This window comes from Cheilinus undulatus, linkage group 5, assembly GCF_018320785.1.
Source record: "Cheilinus undulatus linkage group 5, ASM1832078v1, whole genome shotgun sequence".
Taxonomy (NCBI): domain Eukaryota; kingdom Metazoa; phylum Chordata; class Actinopteri; order Labriformes; family Labridae; genus Cheilinus; species Cheilinus undulatus.
Window position 1 is genome coordinate 2,706,607 of NC_054869.1, and position 25,753 is coordinate 2,732,359.

The window sequence follows — 25,753 nt, forward strand, 5'->3', positions numbered from 1 at the left end:
AAATCCGATTTTTCTCATGAGAAATCTTGTTTGTTAGAAAATGCTGAGCTGTGATGTTTTACCAAGATGAGTTTAAGTTGACACTGATGTTTCAGGCAGAGTAAAAGGAAGAATAAACTTGTTTGTATTGTGACTGATATGCACATGTAAGACAAAACCTGATATGTTCTGTGAATAAGTAAATGCTTGTTTATTAAAGTGTGGCAGTAAGAGTTCAGTTAACAGCTCCAGCTGACTCAGTCTGCTGTCTTTGTGTTTACAGACGATCTTTAAGCTGTTAGCAGGTTTCATCCCATGCCTGCTACCTCTACACACACACATTTGATCCTTAAGTGATGTAAATTATTAACCAGTGCAGCTGCAGCAAAAGTTAATTATGCTCCTGGTCAGGTGACTGTGAAACAGGAAGGGACAACCGAGAACTGACCAGGCCTTCAAATAAAGTCACTAAAAATTTGACAGTTAATCCTGATTATTCACAGTTTAAATCGCATGTTTTAATTTCAAAATAAAAGATTAAGTCCAGAAAGACTAGAACTGTTGATGAGTGAATCATGTGAAGTCAGACAGAAGTCTTTCATGATGCTGACTTTGACATCCAGTGCATCACCAGGTGTTAGTGTTAGTTTTGGGCATATGGTGATAATCCTAAGCTTTCTGTGGATGCTTGCTATTTGTACAGTTTGACATCTGAAAGGTTGGACAGCATACAGAGGGGTCAGGGACATCTTTATCTGGACTGAGCTCTGGGATTTTGAGCTGACTCTGTAACAGTCGTGGTGGAATGTCAGCTCTCACTGTGTAACTGAAATGTTTACATGACCACAGTTAATGTGCATGTGACATGCTCTTGGGCAGGACACTGAAACCCAGTTTGCTCCCACTGTTTCATCAATGTAAATGTTTATAGATGCTTATGAATGGGATGATGGTGTGTGAATGATGAGTGATTAGAGTGAAAGGGTGTGAACGGGTGAGTGTGACCTTTAGGGCTGGGAAATTTATCACAAATTAGATTAAATCACAATATGGCCTGCTGCAATGTGCAAATCGCAGAAGCTGCAATGTTTTTTTTTAAAGTTGAAATGTGATAAAACACCAGTTTAATGTATTCATTCAGCAGCAGAGATTTTATGCACTTAATGCAAACAGTCAAGTGTCATTTCTTTCAGATAGTTAACAAAAATCCTCCTTTTCTTGTTTTATGTATTATTCTTGATCAAAACAAGTGACATAAAAATGATTATCCCCTACAATAAAGCAATTGATAACAAAATTGCAATATGAGCAAAATAAATGCAATGTTATATTTATATTTTTTGTCTGCCTTAATTTGTTCTAATATTGATGATGCTTAACTTTAGGTAACAGAAGTTATACGGCCAGCCACGATCAGCTGACAGCCAGCTGATGCCAATTATCACCTCTCAGCTCCCACAGCCAATCACAGCTCTTTCTCTCAACACAGTGGTCCATTTAAATATGACATACTTCTCACTAATCCCTGTCTGCATTAATGCTGATACACCACGCTGCTGCTGGCAAAGCTTAACCTCCCCCACCCCAGCCGCCTCCTTTAGAGCTCTAAGCTTGCTGCCACGTCATATTCAGATTCATGCTACTATAGATCAGTAACCTCTGAAAAAATTTCATTGCTTTCAGTATACATTGTCATAAATGTATCTATCCATATGGGGGGTTTCTAGCCAACACTTCCTGGAAAGTCAAAGCATGCGTTTTTACTAGGGTTGTCCTGATCAGCATTTCTGGCCTCCGATCCTGATCTGATTTTTTAATACTGAATATCTGCCGATACCGAGTCCTGATCCGACACTCATAATTACCTTATTTCAGTGCAATTTCTGAAGTGCAACTAGAGCTGCTACATCACTTTCCCCCCCCTCACTTTTATTTCTTTACCCTCTGTTACTTGAAAATTAAACTGGTGTACATGTAAAACTGCGCACTTTAACTTGAAGGTGGAGGACTTAATCCAGTGTGCAGTGAGACTCAGCAGTGACATGGGGCAAACATCTGAGCTCCAAACGTCTGTAGTGAAGCTAACGGCAGTGACGTTGCTTTTTAAATTCTCTAGTATGCTGTCACGTACTTTGTTGTACAGCTCCGGTAATGCAGTGTCAGTAATGTAATATCGAGACAGCAGGGCATAGCAAGGGTCTAAAAGCTCAAGAAGACAATAAAAAACCCAATTTCTCCATCTTTTTGCCTTATCGCTCTCTCCAGGGTGCTTGTCTTTCCTCTTAAAGTCCAGTGTGTATCTTTGGTGAAACTGCCTGTTGCTGAAGTGAAGTCACTGTATTCCGCTTCATGTTTACTTCGGAGACAACAGATCAAATTTGTAGAGTTAAACGTAGCTCTGCTGCTACCACTTCGTGAAACGGTCATGTTACAGATACTGCAAGTGGTCGTTGGACTGTTTTCGCTCTCATATTTGAAGTTTTTCCAGACCGCTGACAATTTAACACACGAAAGCTAATGTTGCTACTGCTGTTTGTTGTTGCTGGTGCGTTTATGGCCTGTCGTCAATTGTGCTCCATTTATGGCAAGTAATGTAAATGATCGGCTGGGCTGATCGGATCAAATTGCAGATCGCCGATTAATTAAAAATGCTTAGTATTGGCCCCGATCCGATAATATGATCGGTATCGGGACATCCCTGTTCTTTACTAACCCAGGGAGCTTCTTTTGAGCAGAGCCTTCTCTGCCAAGTAAAACCACATATCCACTTCATAATAACATGGTTTAATGTATGTAGTGTTCTTGACTGATTCTAGGTTATGACAGAATGATTTATTGCTTGAATTTGTTGAAAAATACACAAGATGAGGAACCTAATAATAATCGCATATTAAATTGCAATCAAAAAATCTGGGGCTGGCCTAATGGGGGCCCGAAGCCTGGAGCTTTCTGATTGATAGGAATTGATGTGGTTTGGCAGCAGCCAGCGCTGAAAATAGACCTGCAGCATATCCCCAATGAAGTGGCTATCCAATGACGAACCAGTGCTGGACTGGTGTGTCAGTGGAACTGCTCTGATTTACAGAAGGAGCAGTTTGCTGCACACAGCATGTAGAGATACCAATCAACAGTAAGAGAGCCACAGAAATGATGAATGGGTTGTAGTGAGAGTAAGAGGAGAGAAGAAGGATTGTTAATGCAGAGTATGAACAAATGTGTTCAAGTGCAGTCACTTAGTATCAGAACAAAACTCATTGTTAGTGCAAAGAGTAAACAGGACCTTGGATTGATTATTGAAGTGAGTGATGTACTGATACAAAATTGTGGTCTGAAACCATGTTTTAGAGCAGGGGTGTCAAACTCAATCACAGCAGGGGCCGGGTTCTGGATTCCGGTCTAACCTGAGGGCCGAAGGGTCCAAACCATAAACTTTCAACTTCATTCACCAGTAATTAAATATGAAAAAAACCTGATGATAAAGGATTTTGATATTTAAAAAGTTAAAAAGAGAAGTTTAAAGGCTCACAATCTGAGAAAAGTAAATTTATTACTTCAAAAAGGTCAAAACATGAAATTAAAATGAAAAAATGTTTTTATGGCAAATGTATGAAAAATAAGTCAAAATTTTGAGTTTAAAAGGTCACAATTTTAAATAAAATTTGTATTCATGAAATTAGAAGTCAAAATATGAATAAAAATTTTAATTGTGAGTCTAAAAGGTCAAACTATAGGATTATGAAATCAAAGTTTGGAGTTGAAAATATGAAGTAAAATACAAATTAACTGGTTAAAAAAGTCAAAATATGATTTAAAATTTAGAATTATTAATTTAAAAGCTCAAAATATTATATGAGAAGTCAAAATTATGACTCCAAATGCTCAAAGTATGAAATAAAAAGTCAAAATCCTAAGTTTGAGTCCTATCTGTGAGATGCTAAATTGAAAATATGAACTTAAAACAAAAATTAATTTCTTTTCCCAAATTCCTGACTTCTTATCTAAATATTTTTACTCCTTTTTCAGATTTTATGACTTAACAAGGATATCTTAAATCATCAAGGATAAGTTCACATTTTTATACTTGAGGAAATCGGTAGACCTCAGACTGATGGGACAGTTATAACAGAAATATGAGATCATCCTGCAGGCCGGATTTAACTGTTCCATGGGCCAGATTTGGCCCGCAGGCCTTGAGTTTGACACCCCTGTTGTAGCGCGAGGACACAAATTCACAATGCTAATTTAATCAATATACAGTTAACACTTTTTTACATCAGGAAAAATGCAGGAGCGCATGTACAAAATGACTCACTAATGTTAAATGATCCCCGGTTAATATGGTGGCATTTACACTTTTCAGTTTTTTTTCTTACACTTTTACTTTGAAATTTCAACTATATTAAAATAAGGGTATTTGTTCTTCCAGTTGGCATGAAGAACTGCTTTAAAAAGTTGCTTCTAGTGTAGACAAAAAGTGGCAACAGTAGCTTAAACCTGGGGGGAAATAACCTTACCACAGATGAGAAAGTAAATGAATTTGAACAGTGAAATGTAAAAAGGCTAAATGTTTAATATCCAAAGGTCCAGATGACTTTGGACTTGTCCACTGAGCTGTCTGTTTTTAAAGTGACATGAGCCTTTAAGGAGCAGTGGTAGACTTTTACACATGACTGTGAGAGAACGAGGAAGCATCCATCTGCTGCCCTGTTACAGTCTAACTACAGTACACCTAAAAGGAAAAATACCATGTTATAAATGAAAATACAGTGCATAATTCTAAACATGAACCACATCAGAGTACAGAGTTCACACTGAAAGCCCTAATACTCACACATAATAATAGAAATTGAAAAAAAAATGTGGAGATAAATGTGGTTTACAGTGGACAGTAAACACACCAAGCAGCTGTACAGTGTTGGTCTGCAGCAGAAGGTTTGACCTAGATCTGCTCCGTCTTTGAATGATAGTCTTACAGTGTATCTATGGAAACCGCAGAGTGGTGAGCACTCAGATTTAAAACCAGGAGAGAAATATAACTAAAAGGAACAGTTAACATGATGAGAGAGAGAGACAGGATGAAGGATGGAGCTGCTGACTGATAACCGAGCGTGTTAATCTGCAGCAGAAGGTTAACGGACAGCTGAATGAATTATAAATGTTCACTGAGAAGTCAAACAAGCAATCAGCTGGTTCACAGAGGCCGGGACCTGAGGACAGCTGAGGTCAGCTGTGAATCCACTGAGCTGCAGCTCGTCCTCTTTTAATCTTTTACACTGCAAAAACATCAACTCTTACCAAATTTATTTATCCAATATTAGTCTAAAAAAACCATTCTACCATCTGAGCTAGTTGGTACAGCCTTAAATTTATATCAGCATATTTTTAGGCTGTCCTGGTGTATCGCAAGATTTTAAGAATGAAAGGGATAATACATTTAAACACACACTCAGGTGCGTCAAGGCCTGTCTCCCTAAAAAGCACGTGATGGCTGAGCTCATGTCTGAGCATCAGGACAGAGAAATTATCTCCTGTAGTTTTAAGATTCATTTCTCTCCTGCAGACGTGTATTCAGCTGCTACTGAGAACACCATACTTCCTGCTGTGGCCCTTCACAATAAAGCAGCAGCTGCAGACTTCCACTGATGCCTTCAGAGCCCTTTCAGAAGCTTTCCTAGTGAGACTGGAAAATAGTGCTGACACCAGCTGGTTTGTGGATGAGCTCTGGACGGTGGATGATTACAATCAGGAGTCTGTGAACTTATTTTTTAAAATTTGGCTGACTGCTTTGTGCATCCTCTTTCCTGTGTGGGTCGATCTTCTCTACCTATAGCGGTGGTTCTCAACCTTTTCAGCCCGTGACCCCCCCAGAAAAAGGTGTCAGAGACCGGGGCCCCCCGCTGTACCTGAAGGTGGTTGAACAGCCATACTCATTTAAGAACAGTCATGTGCAGGCAAGGCTGTGCATAAAGGGGGATAAATGGGAGAGCTTTCTGACGCCCAGCCAAACTGGGGGTCCAAGTAGGTCAGCAAAATCATGGTTCATTGTAAAGTTAAGCTCTGATAACCCTATTTCATTTTTAACCTGAATAATAACCACTCTTATCAAAAGAAACAAATGTCTTTTTTTAATCATTTATGTAGTAAATAGCCTTCTTAAAATGTAAATCCCCTTTGTTCAAAATAATTAAAATGGTTTGAAAATTGCTACATGGGTTTGTAAAAAATGGTAGAAAAGGTGGTGAAATTGGATTTAAGAAGTGGCAAAAAGTAGATAAAAATGGCAAAAATGTGTTCAATCGGCAAAAAACCCCAAAGCCTTCTTAAAAAGTAAACCCCTTTTTTAAAACCAAAATGGGCTAAAATGGTGGAAAAGGTGGTGAAATTGGATTTTAAAAGTAGCAGAAGCGGGTTAGAAGTGGCAAATAATAAGCAAAAAGTGGCAGCAATGGGTTAAAGTGGCAAAAAAAGCATAGATAGTGGTAAAATGGGACTAAAAAGTGTCTGAAATGGCTTTAATTTGTGACCCACTGACCTCTCGGTTACCCTTTGCTTTCGCTGCAGGATGAGATGAGGGATAGTGATGAATTGTGGCCGAGAGTGTGTGCGTTGTGTTGTATTTTGAAAGAACCAGATAATTCTACGCTTGTGACTTCCTCTTCTGGAGCTTACTGACGTGGTTTGGCAGCATCTGGCGCTGAAAATAGACCAGCAGCGTATCCCAAACGAAGTGGAGCGAAGTGTTAGTCCAGGTACGCGCCGCTGCTGGTCTGGAGCGCCAGCTGTGGAAATGCTCTGATAGACCAGAGAGGGAGCGATGTAGTCTGCAGTACGGTTTGTTAGGTTAGGTTGAGGTTAGTTCAATGTCTCCATCAACGTTGTTAACATTATCAAAAAAAAGGTCATGCTATTTTAATGGGATTTCATTTTTAAGAGGGCTTTATCTTACCTAAGCATAAATAAATGAAACTAATTTTTTGTTGCTTTGAGGAGGGTGTTTATTATTGGGGTTAAATATATTGGTTATCACAGTTTAACTTAACAGTGGTCATGGTTTTGCTGACCTCCATGATCCCCCAGTTAGCTAAAGCTCTCCTCTTTTTAGCCCCTTATGTGCCACCTTGACTGTAACATTGTTTAAGAGTCTATTTTGGATCAGTATGAATATGGTGTGCCTTGAGATTTTGGCTTCACCTTTGGTGAAAAAAAGTTTGAAAACCATTGGATGAGAGGTTATGGTAAATCAAGCTTCCATGTTTAGAGGAGCCACAGTGGGCTTTGACACTCACCTTGAAACAAAAACAGGATGGACCAAAGGTCTTAGAATACAGCAGTAACTTTTAAACGACTCTTTCCAGGACACGCTGAGTGTAATTATAGAAAGTGATGGTGCATCACGCTGTTTAACACACAGTAAAAGCTGACACATCCCATGATTTAACTAAGCTGTCTAACCTGTCAGTGTCCAGCAGATGAAGGAGTAATGGGGACAGCCGCTCTGACACAGCCCGTCTCCTGCTGCTCTACCTGTCTGTGTGGTCGTGTCACCCTGGGGAGAGGACTTTGTCCTCACACAGCGGAAGTAAGAGACAGCATGGTGACACAGCAGGAATGAGGATGTCACCGTCAGAGTGCAACAACTCCATATACCTTCACATTAAGAAGGGTTTTCACCTGTGCAGCTGTCTGGAACTTTAAGGCAGGGGTTCTCAGCTTTTTCAGCCTGCAACCCCCAAAATAAAGGGTCTCTGGACCAGGGACCCCCACTGTACCTGTAGGTGGATGAACACATGGGGGGGATAAAAGGGAGAGTTTTCTGGGACCAAGCCAAACTGGGGGCCAGTTAAAATGCCACAATGTCATTTAGCAGATGTTTTTTTTTTTTAATTAAGTACAATTTAGAGCAAGAACAAAAACTCATAGTCCATTGTATAGTTAAGCCGTGATGTATACAGTATATATTATATTTAACCTGAAAACAATAGCCACTCTTACCAGAGAAATGTCTCTCTTTTTTGATAATTTGTGTAGTAAATAGCCCTCAAAAGTGTAAATCCCTTTGTTAAATGAATATTGAAATAGGTAAAAAATAGCTAAAATGGGTTTATAATGGCCAAGAATGATTCATCACACACAGACTGATATATTTCAAGTGTTTATTTTTATTAATTTTGATGATTATGGCTTACAGCTAATGAAAACCCCAAATCTTTAATTTTCTAGGAGAACTCTACCCCAAAGAGCAGTGAAAAGCCGAGTCTGTCATCATTACATGTGTAGGAGCAGAGGCGAAGCTCCATCAAATATTTAATACAACAAAGTCACTGCTGACATTGAAGTGTGTATGTCAGAATTTACAATGGATCTTTTTCCTCTGTCTTTGTCAGTGTGGTCCACCCTCTCACCCAAACATTGGGGCCATTGTGGCTCTAAATGTTTGCAGTGACATCACTTTTGTGCAGCACAGATCAGGAATAATAATGCATCTTCAGTACACAGAGGCTTTGTGCACTTGAATGTGAAAATACCATGACGTTTTTCCCTGCTGATGGACAGTAGAGCATAGATCATGACAGGGTGTTTCTATGTGACAAACTCTTACTAGCCCTGTTGTCATTGGTTGCTAAGGAGGCATTTTGACCTTGAATGATGGCAGTTTGTCATCACAATAATACCGTCTCCAAGTCACTCTTAGAACAGACAAAGACGGGGAGTTAGAGCCACCATAAAGAGTCTGGAGAGGCGAGGTCAGACAACATTAACACATGGTCTCTTTCCACTGAGCAACCCGCTATGGTGCAGGCTTGTTTGTCACAGTAAACCCAGATATTGTGTTTCGACAGCTGATGTCCGCCCAGCCTCACTTGTTATGTTGGGGAGGTCATCTCTTCTTAGAGATCTGGATCATTTGGCTCAACTCAGTAACAAGACTTGGTATTCTAGCTCAAAAAACAACTCTTCATTTGGTTTAAAACTCTCAAAGATTTTCTTCACACTGCACAGATGTAAAACCTGAGTTAAGACTGGATTCTGTAGGTCACATGTCAGAGGTTGAGGTCATTGGGCTGATGTGTATCCCTTGCTTCTGAGTACAATATCAACTTGTGACACATCATCCAGTGATGCAACCTGGACACACCATCAATGATGTTACCTGGAGTCCTAAGTGTTTTGGGTCTTTCAAACATCATACACTCTCGTCCAGGCGACCCAGCTGAGGTTGACCAAACCCCAGCTTGTGTCCAGGTACCGCTACCCTACCCATCTCCTCTCTTGATCCACAGCCACTTTGAGGCAACCTCAGCTGCCTCAGTGGCCTCCTTGATGGCCCTTTGTCTCCTGGCCCCTGTGATGACTGCAGAGGGACTGGCCTGCAAACCCTCAAAGGATTGCTTTGACTGATCCTCTTCCATCTTCGCTCACATGCTGATTCTCACTCAAGGAAGTCAAACGTCTAGGTCATCATTTTAACATTTGTACCACAGAAGGCAACCAACCCTTTTTCTTAACCCACAACTTTTCTTTCACTGCCAGACACATTGCAGAGTTATTTAACACCAAGAAGCAGGTAAATGTGGATTAAATAAAACTAAAATGGAAGAAAGGAAACTGGCTCTCAAACAAGAGCCAGCTCCCTCACAAATGATATGATTACTCTCTTACCCCACAAAGTTTATTTGCCTAAAGACCCTTTAAAGTGAAAATAGATCTGTATTTAGATTTGTTGAATGACAAGTCTCTGTGTTATAAACCACCAGGTCACATTTCAGTCAAATAAAACATCTCTAAAAAGTCTCTATCAAATTAAGCATGAAAAATGAGGCAGGGGGCTGCACAGCGGCACAGGGGTTAGCACTGTTGCCTCAGAGCAAGAAGGGCTCTGCTTCGCCTCCCAGTCGGGGCCTTTCTGTGTGGAGTTCGCATGTTCTCCCCATGCATGCGTTCTCTCCAGGTTCTCCGGCTTCCTCCCACCACCAAAGACATGCTCATTAGGTTCATTGGTGACTCTAAATTGGCCGTAGGTGTGAATATGAGCATTCCTGGTTGTCTGTCTATATGTCAGCCCTGCGACAGTCTAAGGTGTAACCCACCTCTTGCCCAATGACAGCGGGGATAGGCTCCTGCCCCCCCCCATGGACATTATTATTCAGTAAAATCTCCTCCAGGATGGTGTGGGCATGTCTGTTGAATGTTGAATGAGATGAAACCACGCCCACAGAAACGTAATCCTCTCAAATTAAAACAAATGCTACAATCTGAATGGGAGAAACCACTGGACCACTTTTCACCCATTTAAGCTGCCTTTTGCCATTATATACCACTTGTTTCCTCTTTTTTCACCTATTTTGCCACTCTTAACTGCTTTTTCACCTATTTAAGTCACTTTTCTCACCTTTTTGCCACGTTTTTGCAACTTTTGGACCATTTTTACTCACCTTTGACTTATTTTTATTGCTACTGCAAGTCGTTTTTGCCACTTTTCACCACTTAGGTTGTGGCTCTTGCAAATGTATTTTTCAACAGTGTGGCTCTTTGGTTGAGCAGGTTTGAGTAACACTGCTTTAAATGATCCATAGACCACTGTGGCTGATAGATTTGGTAAATTTACCTCACAATGAACAAAAAAACAGCATTTAACTGACTGTTAACTTTCAGTAAAGGCAGTGACGTTAGCTAACAACAGACTGGACTGAGATGAACTGCTCTGTGATTTTACATTGTAGTGTTAGAGGGTCATTCCCCTCTGTGGGTTGGTGACATCACTCACCCACATATTAGCCCCACCCACAATAAACCCAGTCAGGACAGAGGTGACAAACTTTCTAATGAGGGAGAAAAGCTGTGTTAGAGGCTCTCTCAGGTCTCTGCACTAGACTCCTCTAGACGTGTCTCCTTTCATAAGTGTAGTAAGATGTCTGCAGGATTGAGCCATGTGTGATCAGTGATCAGGTGAATCAGTTAACCTGTGTCACAAAATCACTTTTTAGAGAAGTGAAGGGATCATAACCAGTGTGTAGAGAAATTTTCTGATGATAACTGCAGTATGCAGGCTTACCTTAAGCAGTTATCGTCAAGCTTTTTTGCCCAAGGCACACGTCATTCAACGTTTCACGGCACACCATATGCATATTCATATTCATTCATGTTAGCGGCTATAGCACACGGTTTTGATGAGATCTTGCGAGACTTAAATGTCTTAAGATTTTTCATTGAGGTAAAAATGTCTTATGAGAATAACAGGATGTGTGGATGGCAGAGCTGTCGTCCTCTTTACTCCTGAGGCGTCAGGAACATTTACACAGCTGATCCTCTGTCATCTGTTTGAACCGCCGCTGATACCCCTCTGTACACGTGGAGGTTAATGTGGCACTAAACTGGAAGTAGAAATATTACAATCATTAGACAAATATCCATGGTGAGTGTGTTTACCATATTTACAAGGTGGCAAAAAAGGGTTAAAGTTGTTACGAGGTGGTAAAAGGGGTTAAAAGTGATGGAAAAAAGGGCAAAAAATGGCCAAACAATGGCAAAATTGGGCGAAAAGTGGCCAAAAAGTAGCAAAAATGGGTTAAATGTGGCAAAAAGTTCCAAAAAGTGGCAAAAATGGGTCAAAGAAGTAGTAAGAAGTGGTGAAAAAGGGATAAAGTTGTCAAAAGAAGTGGCAAAATGTGTAGAAAAATTGGTTAACTTGGTTAAAAATAGCAAGAATTAATAATTTCAACACCAATTTCAACCCAATAATAGCTTGCCATGCTTTTCAGCTCCTAGCGAAGTAACTATTAGCCAACACTGATCCAACACACTGATATCATCAATAAATCACGACTGGGGTGGTCCCATTCTCGGGGGGTTTTCAGGGGTCCAGATCTGTGGGCAGGCCTGGTTATAGTACCTGCCATAAAGTTGTTGTAATAATGTATTGTACAAATTCCCATGGCACACCTAGACTTGCCTTGAGGCCCACAACTGTGGCTTGCCACACCATTTGAGAACCACGAGGTTATAGTATAGAATAAATTATTGCTTGTTTTGTAGGAAAATACAAGAGATGAGAACTTCAGAAATAATCGCATATGAGTAAAAAAATCACAATTAGATTATTTTCCTAAATTGTTAAGCCCTGTAAAAACTAATGTTCACTGAGTAATGAAACCCAAAAATGATCAGGTTAACCGCTGAGAAAACATACATATTGGTACATTTTCATGTTTGTCCTACATGCATGAACTCCACTTTTCCCTGATCATTCATATCTCTGACCGCTGTATGACGACAGTCTAACCCGTGTTTTTTTTTAGAGTAAAGGTCCACGTAGTGATGTAGTTCCTGTTAAAGAGAGTGAAGATTCATGCATGTCCTCTGATCTGTTTTCACACTGATGATTCATGATGAGTGTAGGCACGCTGTGAAACATGCACCAGCACAATCTGTGTTCATGTTCTCTTTTAGAAACACCAAGCCATCTGAGTTTGGAGGATGAATCATTGGCATGTTTACATGAACAGAGAGGGTTCATCAGATCTGAAACACAAACAGACGTTTTTATTCTGTCAACATAAAGTCAAAGTTATCACCTCCCAGATAGCAAAAGATATTAATTAAATGTTGGATTTTGGTCAGATTGGTTATTTTTGGTTGAGGTTGAAAAATCTATGTTGTTTCAATGTTTAGTTACAGTTACCATTTCAACGTTAGAAAAACTGTTGTTGAATCAGTGAAGTACAGATGATGATTTTTCAATGTTAAAATGCCCTACATTGAATTGACATGATTTCAATGGTGCTGATGGGGGGGGGGGGGGCGAATTTGGGGGCGGACAAGACCAAGAACGCTCTCCAGTACTACAACATGACAGGTACGGTAAAGTTCCATTGTGTTATTCACAGTAAAAGTCCAATCAGTTTGGTTTTGTGGTGAGATGACTCACATTTTCATACACCTTTAATCTGAATTGTTTCCGAGATACAGTAGCTCTTTTGTTGTTGCAGTAACATGCATCGTTTTTACTCAAATTAATGAATGATTAAAAAAAAAAAACATAAGTTTGTAAGAGATATTAACTCATAAGCTATCTTCATTTCCATCTACATCTTCTTCTCTGCCCAAAAAAATGCTGTTGTGAATTTCCACCAGATGCCTGGTGGAAAATAACCTCAAAAGTCATCACATTCAAGACATTCTTGTAGTTAGTGACCCCCAGTCTTTGCAAAATCTTAGTCTGAGACTAAAAACTCAATGACTTGCTGACAACCCAGATAGCAAAAAGTGATTGAATCAACATTGTGGTACTGTCAGGCTGAAGATTGCAATCAACATTGATGTCAGACATTGAAAGAAACATTGAAAGAGCTCGCTATGATCAACATGGAAATAACGATGAATTTCCAATCCCTTCTGACAATGAATCAACCTTGATTCAGCAATGATATGATCAACATTGAAAGAATTTAGAATTGCAGCAACACTGATTCAACTATATATATGCATTGCATTATACATTGAAACAATGTTATTACTAAGTAAAGTTGTACTTAATTCATCCCTGAAGGGAAATTCATAGTTTACACTGTCTTTGTTGATTTACATGTTACACACACATACAGTGATGGCCTTGTTGCTCATTGCTAAGTACTGCCTTGAGCTGTTGGAAGGCTCACTCTGGACGAGTTGGGCTAGAAGGAATTAGGCTGGAGAGCAGAAGATCACTGGTTCGAGTCCTGGTGGGTGTGGAGCTGGACCTGGTAGCTGGAGAGGTTCCATCACATCTTGAGCAATGTCAAAGTGCCCTTGAGCAAGGCACCAAACCCCCCAACAGTGTAAACTATGAATTTCCCTTCAGGGATGAATAAAGTACAACTTTACTTAGTAATAACATTGTTTCAATGTATAATGCAATGCATATATATAGTTGAATCAATGTTGATGCAATTCTACATTCTTTCAATGTTGCTCACATCATAGTTGAATCAAGGTTGATTCATTGTCAGAACTGATTGGAAATTCAATGTTATTTCCATGTTGATCATAGCGAGTATGGAGCTATTATTGTTGCAAAAGTATTTGCAAATGCGTACAAAGATCTGCACACAAATCCACAAATTCGTGTACAGATCTGTAAATGCGTGCGCAAATCCACAAATGCGTGTACAGATCTGTAAATGCATGCACAAATCCACAAATGCGTGTATAGATCTGTAAATGCCTGCACAAATCCACAAATGTGTGTACAGGTCTGTAAATGCCTGCACAAATCCACAAATGTGTGTACAGGTCTGCAAATCCGTGTAAAGATTTGCAAATGTGTGCAAAGTTTTGCAAATTTGTACAAAGATCCACAAATGTTTGCACTAATCTGCAAATATGTAGACCAGTATGTAATTGTGGACTTAGTTCATTTTGGTTCAGAATCTTCCTCTAAATTGGCTGTCATATATACGTGACTTTTGCAACACTTGTACTGCGCATGATTTGAACTCAGATCCATAAGCGTGTACGGAGATCTGTAAGTGTGAAGGGCTGGGTCTGTTGTCCTTAGCGCAGGCTCGCAGGCGAGGCTGCCTTTCTCATCACATCGGAATCACACAGGAGGCAGCAGTTAAGACTTAGTAAGGCTCTATATAACGTCAGTGTGGAAGGAGAAATGTTATCTTATTATACTGTTATTGTTATTATTCATATTTTGATTCAAAGAGTGAATACAATAATGAGTTCCTTATCTCCAAAATCGTGTCAGAGCGGTGGTTGAATTGCCATCTCTACAAGACAGGGTTTTATGTGTTGTATTGCCTGCGAGCCTGCACTGAGGGCAACAGACCCAGCCCATCACGCTTACAGATCTCAGTACACGCTTATGGATCTGAGTACAAATCGTGCGCGGTACAAGTGTTGCAAAAGTCATGTATATATGACAGCCAATTTAGAGGAAGATTCTGAGGCAAAATGAACGAAGTCCACAATTACAAATTGTTCTACATATTTGCAGATTAGTGCAAACATTTGTGGATCTTTGTACAAATTTGCAAAACTTTGCACACATTTGCAAATCTTTACACGGATTTGCAGACCTGTACACACATTTGTGGATTTGTGCACGCATTTGTGGATTTGTGTGCAGATCTTTGTACGCATTTGCAAATACTTTTGCAACAATAATAGCTCCATAAGCGAGCACTTTCAATGTGTTTTTCAATGTTGACATCAATGTTGATTGCAATCTTCAGCCTGACAATATCGCAATATTGATTCAATGACTTTTTGCTATCTTTGCTCTTTCATGTTTAGATCCTGTCTTTATTCTTCATGTTTGTCTATCAGTCTACAACCAACCAGCCAATGAGACTGGTCCTGATCTCCCATACAGTGTGAGTGGAAGGCTTGGTCCACAGGTAGGAGGGTATTTTTCAAAGGGAGGCTTTTGTGCACACTTTGGCCTCTAATATAAACAAAGACAGCATTTTTCCAACTGAAAATGCATATTTTAATATCCTCCTTCAAGGATTTTTAGAAACTCTGTTAGATAGGGATGGGAATTGATAAGATTCTACTGATAATAACTTTTCTGATTGATTCAATTCTTAATCGATTCTTTCCTGTGAATTTTCTTCTTAGCAGAAGTAGACTATATAGGATTTAACTGTTATCAACTCAAGTTTTACTGAGTCTTTCTCTCTAACACTGAACTAGATGTATGCCACCTTCAGATGTAAGCACACTTCATTTACTGGCTGTAATAAACAGTTTAGTTTATTTGGCCCATGGGCTTGGTAGCATCTCACTGAGCGCAGCTTTTTCCTCTGTTTGATATCACTTTTATTTCTTTGGCAATAGCCAAACCTGTGCAGGTGGTATTACTTAGCGGAGACACGTGAATGGACTCTGGAGTACGGCTACCTGATTATGGAACAAGTACTTGTTACTAGGAATGATAATCATTATCATATGGCAGGGGTTCTCAACGTTGGGGTGCGGACCCCATTGGGGGTTGCAAGACACTAAGAAGGGGTCTCCAGATACTTTAAAAAACTATGAATATTTTTTAAATTACACTGTTGCCCCTTTACACCAATTTTCCAAATTTTAAACCATTTTCATCACTTTTTCCCACCAATTTTGCCAATTTTAACACATTTTTGCCACTTAAAATTGGGCTAAACTATTTTGGAAAATAATCTGTGATTTTTTTCCCCCAATATTGTGATTGCATATGCAAGTATTTCTTAAGTTCCTCATCTTATGTATTTTCCAGCAAACACAACAATAAGTCGCTCTAAAGTATGACCAACACAATAGTTGATTAAACCAGGGCTGAAAATTTTTGAAAAAATCATGGAATTGTGATGATTTTTGCCTCCTATTGCAAATTGGATATGAACTGTTGTATTAAAGGGAATGATCATTTTTATGTCATTCTCATATTTAATAAAAGAAAAAAATCAAAAAGGAGGAAGTAGGTTTTTAGTAGATTATTCTAAAAATATGGCACCTGAATGATTGCATAATGCGTAATGCATAATCTCTCTGCTGCAGAAAGGCTTTAAACTGGTATTTTGACACACACTTCAAGTTAAAAAAAACCCTGCACCTTCTGCTATTTATAAATTGCAGCAAGCCATATTGCAATTTAATCTAATTTGCGATTAATTGCCCAGCCCTACTTAAAACCGTTTTTTTTTTGTCAATTTTTAACCCTTTCCAGCACTTCTTTTCTGCCTGTTTTTGCCACTTCTAAACCAAATCTTGCCACTCTCCACCTATTGTTGGCTCTGTTGACTCATTATTGCTACTATTAACCCCTATTTACCATTTTTATGCCACATTTCACAATTTAATATTCCCATTTTTGCCAGTTTAATCTATTTCTGCCTATTTCAGCCTAAGCTAACCCTTTCTTTTCTGCTTAAGTCAATTTTTCATCCCATTTCACCAAATTTCCACCTATTTTTGACACTTTTATCAGAATTTCAGCCCCTTTTTAAGTCCCTTTTTACAATTTAATATGCCCTTTTTTGCCACTTCAAACTATTTTTTTGCCATTTTTAATTATTTAATGCCATTTTTATCTAATATCTGGCACTTCTAACCCATTTCTGCTTCTTTTAAAATCCAATTTACCACCATCTTTTGCTATTATTAACCCATTTTAGCTATTTTTAACTCTCTTTTAATTCTGTTTTTCACAAAAGGATTTACATTTTTAAGAGGGCTACTTACACAAATAGATCAAAACGATATTTGTTTCTTTGATAAGAGTGGTTATTATTCAGGTTAAATATAAAATACCTCAGCTGAACTTTACAATGGACCATGATCTTGCTGGCCCCCAGTTTAACTGGGCTCCAGAAAGCTCTCCCATTTCCCCCCTAATAGGCAGCCTTGTCTGTACACGACTATTCCTGAATGTGCGTGCCTGTGTTCAGCCACTTTCAGGTACAGCAGGGAGCACCACTTGAATACAAACAGCCAGCAACTTTGTGATGAGCTGATGTGTTGTTTCTGAGTGTTAGTGCTGTAAAATATCCCACTGTGCTTCTCTACCTGTTATTCCTAGAGCTGCATTGCTCCTGTCTCCAGCAGCATGTCTCAGTCATGCTGCACACACCGCTTCTGCCCCCTGACCAGCGTCTTGGCGGAGGGGGGTGGGGGTGGGGATTCGCAGACCAGGGTGATCTTGGTCGAACAAAAGCTTTTCAATCAATTAATCGACCGATCGAATTTAAGCTGTCAGCCCTAGAAACTGCACAGTGAGGTCCCCAAAACGTGCCTGACATTTATTGCTGAAAAAACACTCAGTATTGGATTTTTGCATGTCTAAAACCCCCTCTGTTTCAGCCCTGCTCAGAAAGAGCAGTTTCTGTGGCTTTAAATGTTCATGAGCTGTCTGACTCCGCCCCTCTCAGGAAATGGATATGGCCTAATGGTTGTGGTTGAGGGGAGGATCAGGAGAGGAGGGCGGAACTTTCCTCCAAGCGAACCTGGGGGTGGGGCTAACTAACTGCCCTCATGACATCATTGTGGACAGGCCAAGAGAACATATTTTTGTTAGAAAAGCCTGAAAAGGTGAGTTATGCATAATTTGTGACATTTAACGGTACTTAAAAATGAGTACTGCAGAATCTTGCTTGTTGCACAGTAATTTTTAAGCCTGATTATCTTGTTTTCATGATCTTGGGAATCTTGCTTGTGTTGATTCCCAGACGTGTGTATCTTTGGACAAAAGCATCTGCTGAATGAGACTTTAATGTTTAAACGTGGGATGCATTTATTATTAACCAAACCTCTGTCTAATCCTAGACCTTATGCAGTGAACTATCAGACCCACCCTGACTGAAGGCTTGGAGTCGCATGCTTTAATAAAAGCTGAATGAAAAGATCAAGTTAAAGACGTCTGTAATGTGAACATTGAGCAGGTTTAGTGCAGCACCAGATGAAGAGAGCAGAGATGCTGGGCGGCAGCAGAAAGTTTGACCCCTAACATGTAAATGAGAGTGGAACAAAGCTGCAGCTCTCAGCGAGCACCCTGACTTTTATTATTCTAATCAGACGTTTGCTTTTGTTCTTCTGAGGCATGGAAATCAATACAGGAATTTAATCCACACCAAACAGTCCTGTGGAAGCGGTTTTCTGCTGAGTGTGTGTCCTATGAGGCTTACGGTCTTCATACAGTCTTAAATAAAACAAATATTCTCATATATAAGGGACTATAATGGAGCTCAACACTGATCACCCATTTTTCCAGTGACTCTTATTCCAGAAATCAGTCTCCTGATTTAAATACTTCACTATGTGAACATTCAGGAAACAATCCACTTAGCTTACTTAATACTTGTGATTTTAAAACATTTGATTGAGTGCATAATCCACCGTAAAAACAGAGCAAAGGCAAAGACTGTGCAGTGAGTGTCTGTGTTTGAAGATGCTCTAAAAGTGATGAGAAAACTCCTGTTACTGATGTAGACCAAGATTGTCAAAGAAAGGAAGAGCTTTTACCTAGCGCTCATACTTAGGTGTCGTATGACGGCACTGCTATTAGTGGTGTAAAGATAAGGACATAATTATTGGCGCCTTTGAAAATGTCATTTTTTAAAAAGCATTTCCAAAGGCTGATAGACCTGTTAAATTCAGGAATTCTTTTACAGTTTTTACATCCCAGTTTTATTTTGGATGCTTCCATGAATTTACTTTGCGCCCAGAAACAGAATTACTTCACAAAAACCAGAAACTACCAGGGTCTAAATCAGTGTTACGCAACCCTGCTCAACCAAAGAGCCGAATTGTTGAATATACCTTCGAAGGAGCCACAATCTAAGTGGTGAAGCAGAAACAATAAGTTTAAGGTGGCAAAAATGGTCACCAAGCAACAAAATGGGTGAAAAGGGGTGAGAATGGGGAGTAAAAGTGGAAAAAGGGTCAGAAAGCAAAAAATGGGCAAGAAGTGACGAAAATACGAGTTATAGGTGACATAAAATGGTCCAAATGTAGCAAAAAAATGAATGAAAAGTGAGGTCAAGAGTGGCAAAAATGGGCAAAAAATGGGAAACAAGCAGTATTTAATGACAAAAGGTAGATGAAATGGGTGAAAATTGGGGGTTATTGGTTTAATCAGGGGTCCATTCTCTGGGTTTTCCAGGGGCCCATTCTCTGGGTTTATTCAGGGCCCATTCTCTGGGTTTATCAGGGGCCCATTCCCTGGGTTTAAGGGGTCCATTCTCTGGGTTTTCCGGGGCCCACTCTCTGGGTTTATCAGGGGTCCATTCTCTGGGTTTTTTAGGGGCCATTCTCTGGGTTTATCAGGGGCCCATTCTCTGGGTTTATCAGGGCCCATTCTCTGGGTTTATTAGGGCCCGTTCTCTGGGTTTATCAGGGGGCCATTCTTTGGGTTTATCAGGGTTCCACTCTCTGGGTTTATCAGGGGCCCAGTCTCTGGGTTTATCAGGGGCCCACTCTCTGGATTTGTCAGGGGCCCAGTCTCTGGGTTTATCAGGGGCCCACTCTCTGAGTTTGTCAGGGGCCCAGTCTCTGGGTTTATCAGGGGCCCAGTCTCTGGGTTTATCAGGGGCCCACTCTCTGGATTTGTCAGGGGCCCAGTCTCTGGGTTTATCAGGGGCCCACTCTCTGAGTTTGTCAGGGGCCCAGCCTCTGGGTTTATCAGGGGCCCAGTCTCTGGGTTTATCAGGGGCCCAGTCTCTGGGTTTATCAGGGGCCCAGTCTCTGGGTTTATCAGGGGCCCAGTCTCTGGGTTTATCAGGGGCCCAGTCTCTGGGTTTATCAGGGGTGGTCTGAAAGGATTTATTTGACCGGGCTTCAACATTCAGTGAGACAACAGCCACCAGAGCTGTGGTTTTATTTTGCGCAGACTCCATGATGACTGGAATACATCATACTTCACTGTGATCTGTTATAGCTCACTGAATATTCATGCTCCTGAATCTACTGTGAGTTATAATCGCCTGGAAGAGGTCAGACAGGCCAATTACTTTCCTAGGAGGTCACCTGGAGGTGCACCAATCAGACTGTACCATATTTGTCTTTGGAGGTTTCCACTGAGTCACAATCAGCTACTTCGGTCATAAATTCGTGCTAGCTTGGCACAGTAACGCCGTCTCTCCTCCTCCCCTCTCCTGCAGCCTAAATAGGATTTATGAGTGTCCCCTTCAGGGCGTCTGCTGTGTGTCCAGTTAACAGTCAGCCTCACTGATTGAATCTGCAGCTACTGACAGCAGTTTTCCAACAATGTTGACAACAAGAGAAGGACAGCAAACAAGGATTATGATCAAAGGAGGGAATTTGGCACTGGCACTCTGAGGTCATGTTTACAAAACCATAGAAATCCTTAAAAATGCCTCTGTACCCGTGCTAAGCAAGGCCAGAGGCATTTTATCTTTGAGTTGTCAGTTTATCAGGATCGATCTTGTGAACATGAACATGAGGGATTTTCTTCAAACACAAATGTTCACCCTGAATCAGGATAAGCTGTTTTGATATGGAGGTCATAGGTCAAGGCAGCTCTGACCTACAGTCTTGTGTACACAATAATTCAAGAGTGCATCGAGGGATTTTTGCAAAATTTGGCCAAAAAAGCTTGGACTAAAGGGCCAGCTGATTGGAGTTTAAGGTAGAAGGCCAAGTGCAGTCCTACATATTGTGAGGTCACAGTGACCTGGTACCATCTTGTAGCATCTTAGGAGTAGAGATGAATTGATAGATAAATTCATATTACCATTTTGATCGAGGGATGGCAGAATTGACCTCCTGTTCATTTAAAATGTGAGCTCATGATTAGGAGCAGTGACTGACTGTGGAAATGTTTTGGCAGCGGCTAGCATTAACGATTCAGCATGTTTAACAAACTGGACATCCTTCACACTCTGATGTAATGGAAGCACAGAAATGGTTTTGCAGTAAAGAGCGATGACTTAGCCTCACCTTGTAGCAGGAACTTGGCGTGATTTTTGCAGGTTTCACTGGACAGGCTGCAGAAATAATGATATCTATGTTCTTTCTTTTGTCCCAAAGTGGGTGCTGGCCTTTGAGATCTTCATCCCATTGGTCCTTTTCTTCATCCTTCTTGGCCTGAGGCAGAAGAAGCCGGCCATTCCTGTCAAGGAAGGTAAGCAAGCGTACCAGGACCTGTAAGAAGACATCAGAATATAACTGTCATTCCAGACTGGGTGCATATTTGCTGCGTGATGGCTCATACTAGGCTTGTTTTGTCTGCGTCTCCCTTCTGGCACCTTTTTTAAAATGTAGTTTTATTCTTGAGATGAAATATTTTGTAGTTTAAATCACTATTTTTTATCTTTATAGTTTTAGTGAAGGAAAACTTAAAAGCAATTTAGTCCAGTTTAAGTCAATAAAAAGTCCTCACATTTTAGTCTTTACTTTCTTTGAACTTAACCAAATTGTAAAATGAATATAAATGCATATTACACTCATATTAATGCACTACTGAGGCTTTAATTTATTAATTTTAATTTATTGATACACTGATGAAATGCAAATGCACTGTAGATACACAGTGGAGAAATATCATGGGTTTTCCTGTCTAGTAGTCCAGCACTTACATTTTAGTTTTGTTTTAGTCTCCTTGATGAAAACTGAACTATCTATCAGAGTTTTTATCACCAAAGATCTATATTCAGCTAGTCTTAGGGCCAATCCCATTTCTACCCCTAAGCCCCTTCCCCTGGAAACAGAGTGGTACGGGGTAGGGGTGAAAACAGCTGTTACTTCATCACACATCACCAAAAATAGCTGAGTCATCGAGGATGTCCTTGTCAAATGTGAAATGGCCAATAAAGTTTGGACCATCATGTTCATGCTAATGATCTCCGTGTTGATCTTCTCCATTTATTTATACAGCTAATAGCCTTGGTTTACAAGTGTACATACCAAAAATACAGTAAACTCCCATCCCTAGTAGCTGAAGATTGAATATATGAGAAAACACAACTGTTGTATTTTCTTTAATTGTAAATGCTGAAAATGTTTACATTTATGTGACCCCCTCATAGTCTATTATGCAATTTCGCAAGTGAATCAGGTGCATGGTGGGAAATTTATCATGCCCCTGGTTTAAAGTAGTGAAGCATGATAAATATTTTTGGAGGCTGATGCCGATATTCAAAAGAGAATTGGGTTTCTCCTTCACCTGACAGAAATATGCAAAACCAAGTGGACAGGCTGAGATGAGGGCTGAGGGGTTGAAATGGGATTGGCCATTAGTCTTCTGGTGGGAAAAAGGTATTAAAGAACATTTTAAGTCATTTTTTCATCAAAGCATTCCATACAAACAAGGTCCGTTTACCCAAAGAAATGCCAAACTTGGCTTTTACTTTGAAAAGCACAAACTTAACAACTGTTTCTGCTTCATGGCTGATTTTCACATGGGGGAAAAGCTGTTGAAAAGTGGCCATCCCTCTTGTCGTCGCACTGCTTCATGCTCCAAAAATGCTTTGCGTGTTTTGAACTATGACACCTGAAGGCATCACCACTTCTAAAACAGCTTTTATCTCTCAAATGTGAAATTCATCAATAATGTGACAACAGTGCTTTATTTATGAATGGCTTTCACTAGGGCAGTGGTTCTCAGACGGTGTGGCAGGGCACACTAGTGTGCCTTGAGGCACTAGTACTGAAAAACCTTGAGAATAGGCCCTCCCCAATTGTGATTCATTGACAATGTCAGTGTGTTGATTGGTAGCATTGGTGCTAGCATCCTGGCTAACAGTAACCTCATTTAGAGCTGCCAAGCTATTATTGGGTTTAAATTAGTGTTGAAGTTATTAATTCATTCAACTTTTAACCAAGTTGTTCATTTTATCTTCTATTTTTGCCACTTGTTTGACAACTTTATCCCTTTTGATGCTGTTTAGCATTTTTGCCACTTCTTATTGCTACTTTTGAGCATTGTTTTGGAACTTTTGGCCACATTTAACCAATTTTTGCTACTTTTTTGCCACTTTTTGACCACTTTTGCTATTGTTTGACCATTTTTTGCCACATATTTCCATAACATTTAACACCTTTTTACCACCTTTTAGCAACTGTAACCCACTTTTCTGCCACTTGTGATCTATTAGGCCACCTTTTTTGATAATTACATCCCATTTTTGCCACTTTTTTGCCAGTTTTTGCCCACTTTTGCCTTTGTTTGGCCACCTCTTTGCCCAATTTTGCCCTCTTATATCACTTTTAACCAATTTCTACCATCTTTTTTTACAACATTTAATCCTTTTGGACCACTTGTGACCCATTTTTGCCACTTTTTTTGACGCTTTCAACAAGTTTTTTGCCAATTTCAACCCATTGTTTGGACACTTGTTTTACCAATTTTTCTATCAGGCACCTTTTGTGAATTCCATGATTCCTCAGTTGGCTGGGCCCCAGAAAGTTCTCCCCTTTATCTCCCCTTATAGGCCACCTTGACTGTAACATTATTTAATAAGTCTATTTTGTATCGATTTGAATATGGTGTACCTTGAGATTTTAGCTTTTCTTAGGTGTGCCTTGGGCGAAAAAAGTGTGAAAACCACTGCACTAGGGCCTTCCTGTTGAAGCCCCTGACTTGTGAAATGAAAATCAGCCTTCATGCAGCTGTTGTCACATCCCCAGTCAGATACAGCCTTGAGACCCACAAAGGAAAGCTACATTGTTAGTCTGCTTTCAGATTCCATGACACTTTCCTTTTCTCAAAGTAATTCTGGGTCTAAATAATTGTTAGGGGAAAAAAAGCTTGGGATTGTCAAATTCCAGCTTCCCTTGGTCATGACCAGTTGAAATGTCTGCATCTTAATATTTCCTGTACTACTAATAGGTCCAGATTATTTTTCCTAATGTTAAATGTTGATAAAGTTCTTGTGTTTAAAACTCTAGAGTGTCTTCAAGTTGTTTTGAGATTTTTCTTGGCTTTTAAGGTTCAAAATAAGTTGATTTGCCCAACCTTTATTTAGATTTAAAGGCAGACTGGTGCTGATGTAGTCCTCGTGCCACAAACAGTGATATCTAAAACTCTGGAGTGTTAGAGCGACGATGATGATGCAGCACGGATCGGGTTCAGGAGGATGCTGTTTTAATCATTCCTCCTGTCCTTCTCTCCACATAAACATGCATTAGACTGGTTGTGCATTTGAAGAGAAGGTGAACACTTCTGCTGAGTCATGTCTGCCTGCAGTCACAACGGTGTTATGGATGCATCTGCTGCTGTTACAAACTGTGACTGCCACCATGTGCTGGAGTGTTTGTGTCATCTGTTAGTGTTGTGTTCTTCAGTCTGCAGCAGGTCACTATTAAGCTGATGTTTTTGTCTTTTATTTCATTTTTTGTCTTTGTGCTTTATTTCTCTTTTCTGCTTGTTTTTATTGTTTTCTGTGCGTGATGCATGTTCATACGGACGGAGCAGTGTGTAAGTGTTTTCATCACTTAGTTTGACTCATTAAAACATCTTCTGGTTGATTTAACCCTGGTGTGTTAATCCTGGTCTGGTTTGTGTTTCTGTCCTTGTTTTTACTCTTTGTACTTAGATTTAACCCTGAACTACACATATAACCATTTTTATCCAGTTACTCAGAGACTCACAAATAAGTAAGGTGGGGCAACCCCCAAAATCACAAATCACAGTTGCGCGTTATCACCAAATCATGCAGCACTAGACTGGGTCCTTTTGTAAGTCATCCAGTTAATGCTGATGATCGAGCAGCACTGAGCTCTTTACAGTGCTTTTATTTCATCTTGTGTACCTCTATATGCTTACGGTACTTCCTGTTTGGACTGATGCTCTTATTTTGAAAGAGAAATTCTGGTTTATTAATAGTTATGACAGTTTATTACCATCTGCAGCCTCTGTAAAGAACATTTGATATTTAATCAGTTTTGATCAGTGTTACTCAACCCTGCTCAACCAAAGAGCCAAACTGTTGAAAAATACCTTTGCAAGGGCCTCAATCTAAGTGGTGAAGCAAAAACAGCTTGAAGTAGCAATAACAATAAGTTAAAGGTGGTAATAAAGGTTAAAAAAGCAACAAAATGGGTGAAAAGGGGTGAAAATGGGTAGGAAAAGGGGAAAAGGGGTCAGAAAGTAGCAAAAAATGGGTGAAAAGTAACAAAACAATGAGTTAAAGGTGACATAAAATGGTCCTAATGTGGCAAAAATGAGTGAGAAGTGACTAAAATGGGCAAAAAGCAGTCAAGAAAGAGGAAACAAATGGTATTTAATATCGAAAGGTAGCTAAAATGGGTGAAAATTGGGAGAAAAATTGTGAAAAGGGGCAAAAGTGGCTGA

General features: G+C 39.9%; 1 protein-coding gene across 3 annotated transcripts in view; it reads left to right on the top strand.

Moving 5' to 3' along the window:
- abca2 (ATP-binding cassette, sub-family A (ABC1), member 2) overlaps nucleotides 1-25,753 on the top strand; it is a 144,187-nt gene that overhangs the window by 14,498 nt on the left and 103,936 nt on the right. The window contains exons 2-3 of one of the 3 annotated variants that reach the window (XM_041786929.1): nucleotides 21,490-21,583; nucleotides 23,162-23,164. In XM_041786929.1, the coding sequence (XP_041642863.1) occupies nucleotides 21,490-21,583; nucleotides 23,162-23,164 (97 nt within the window). Of the gene's footprint in view, nucleotides 1-21,489; nucleotides 21,584-23,161; nucleotides 23,165-24,638; nucleotides 24,755-25,753 lie in introns of those variants that run through there. The other 2 variants (XM_041786930.1, XM_041786931.1) reach the window with 2 other exon arrangements.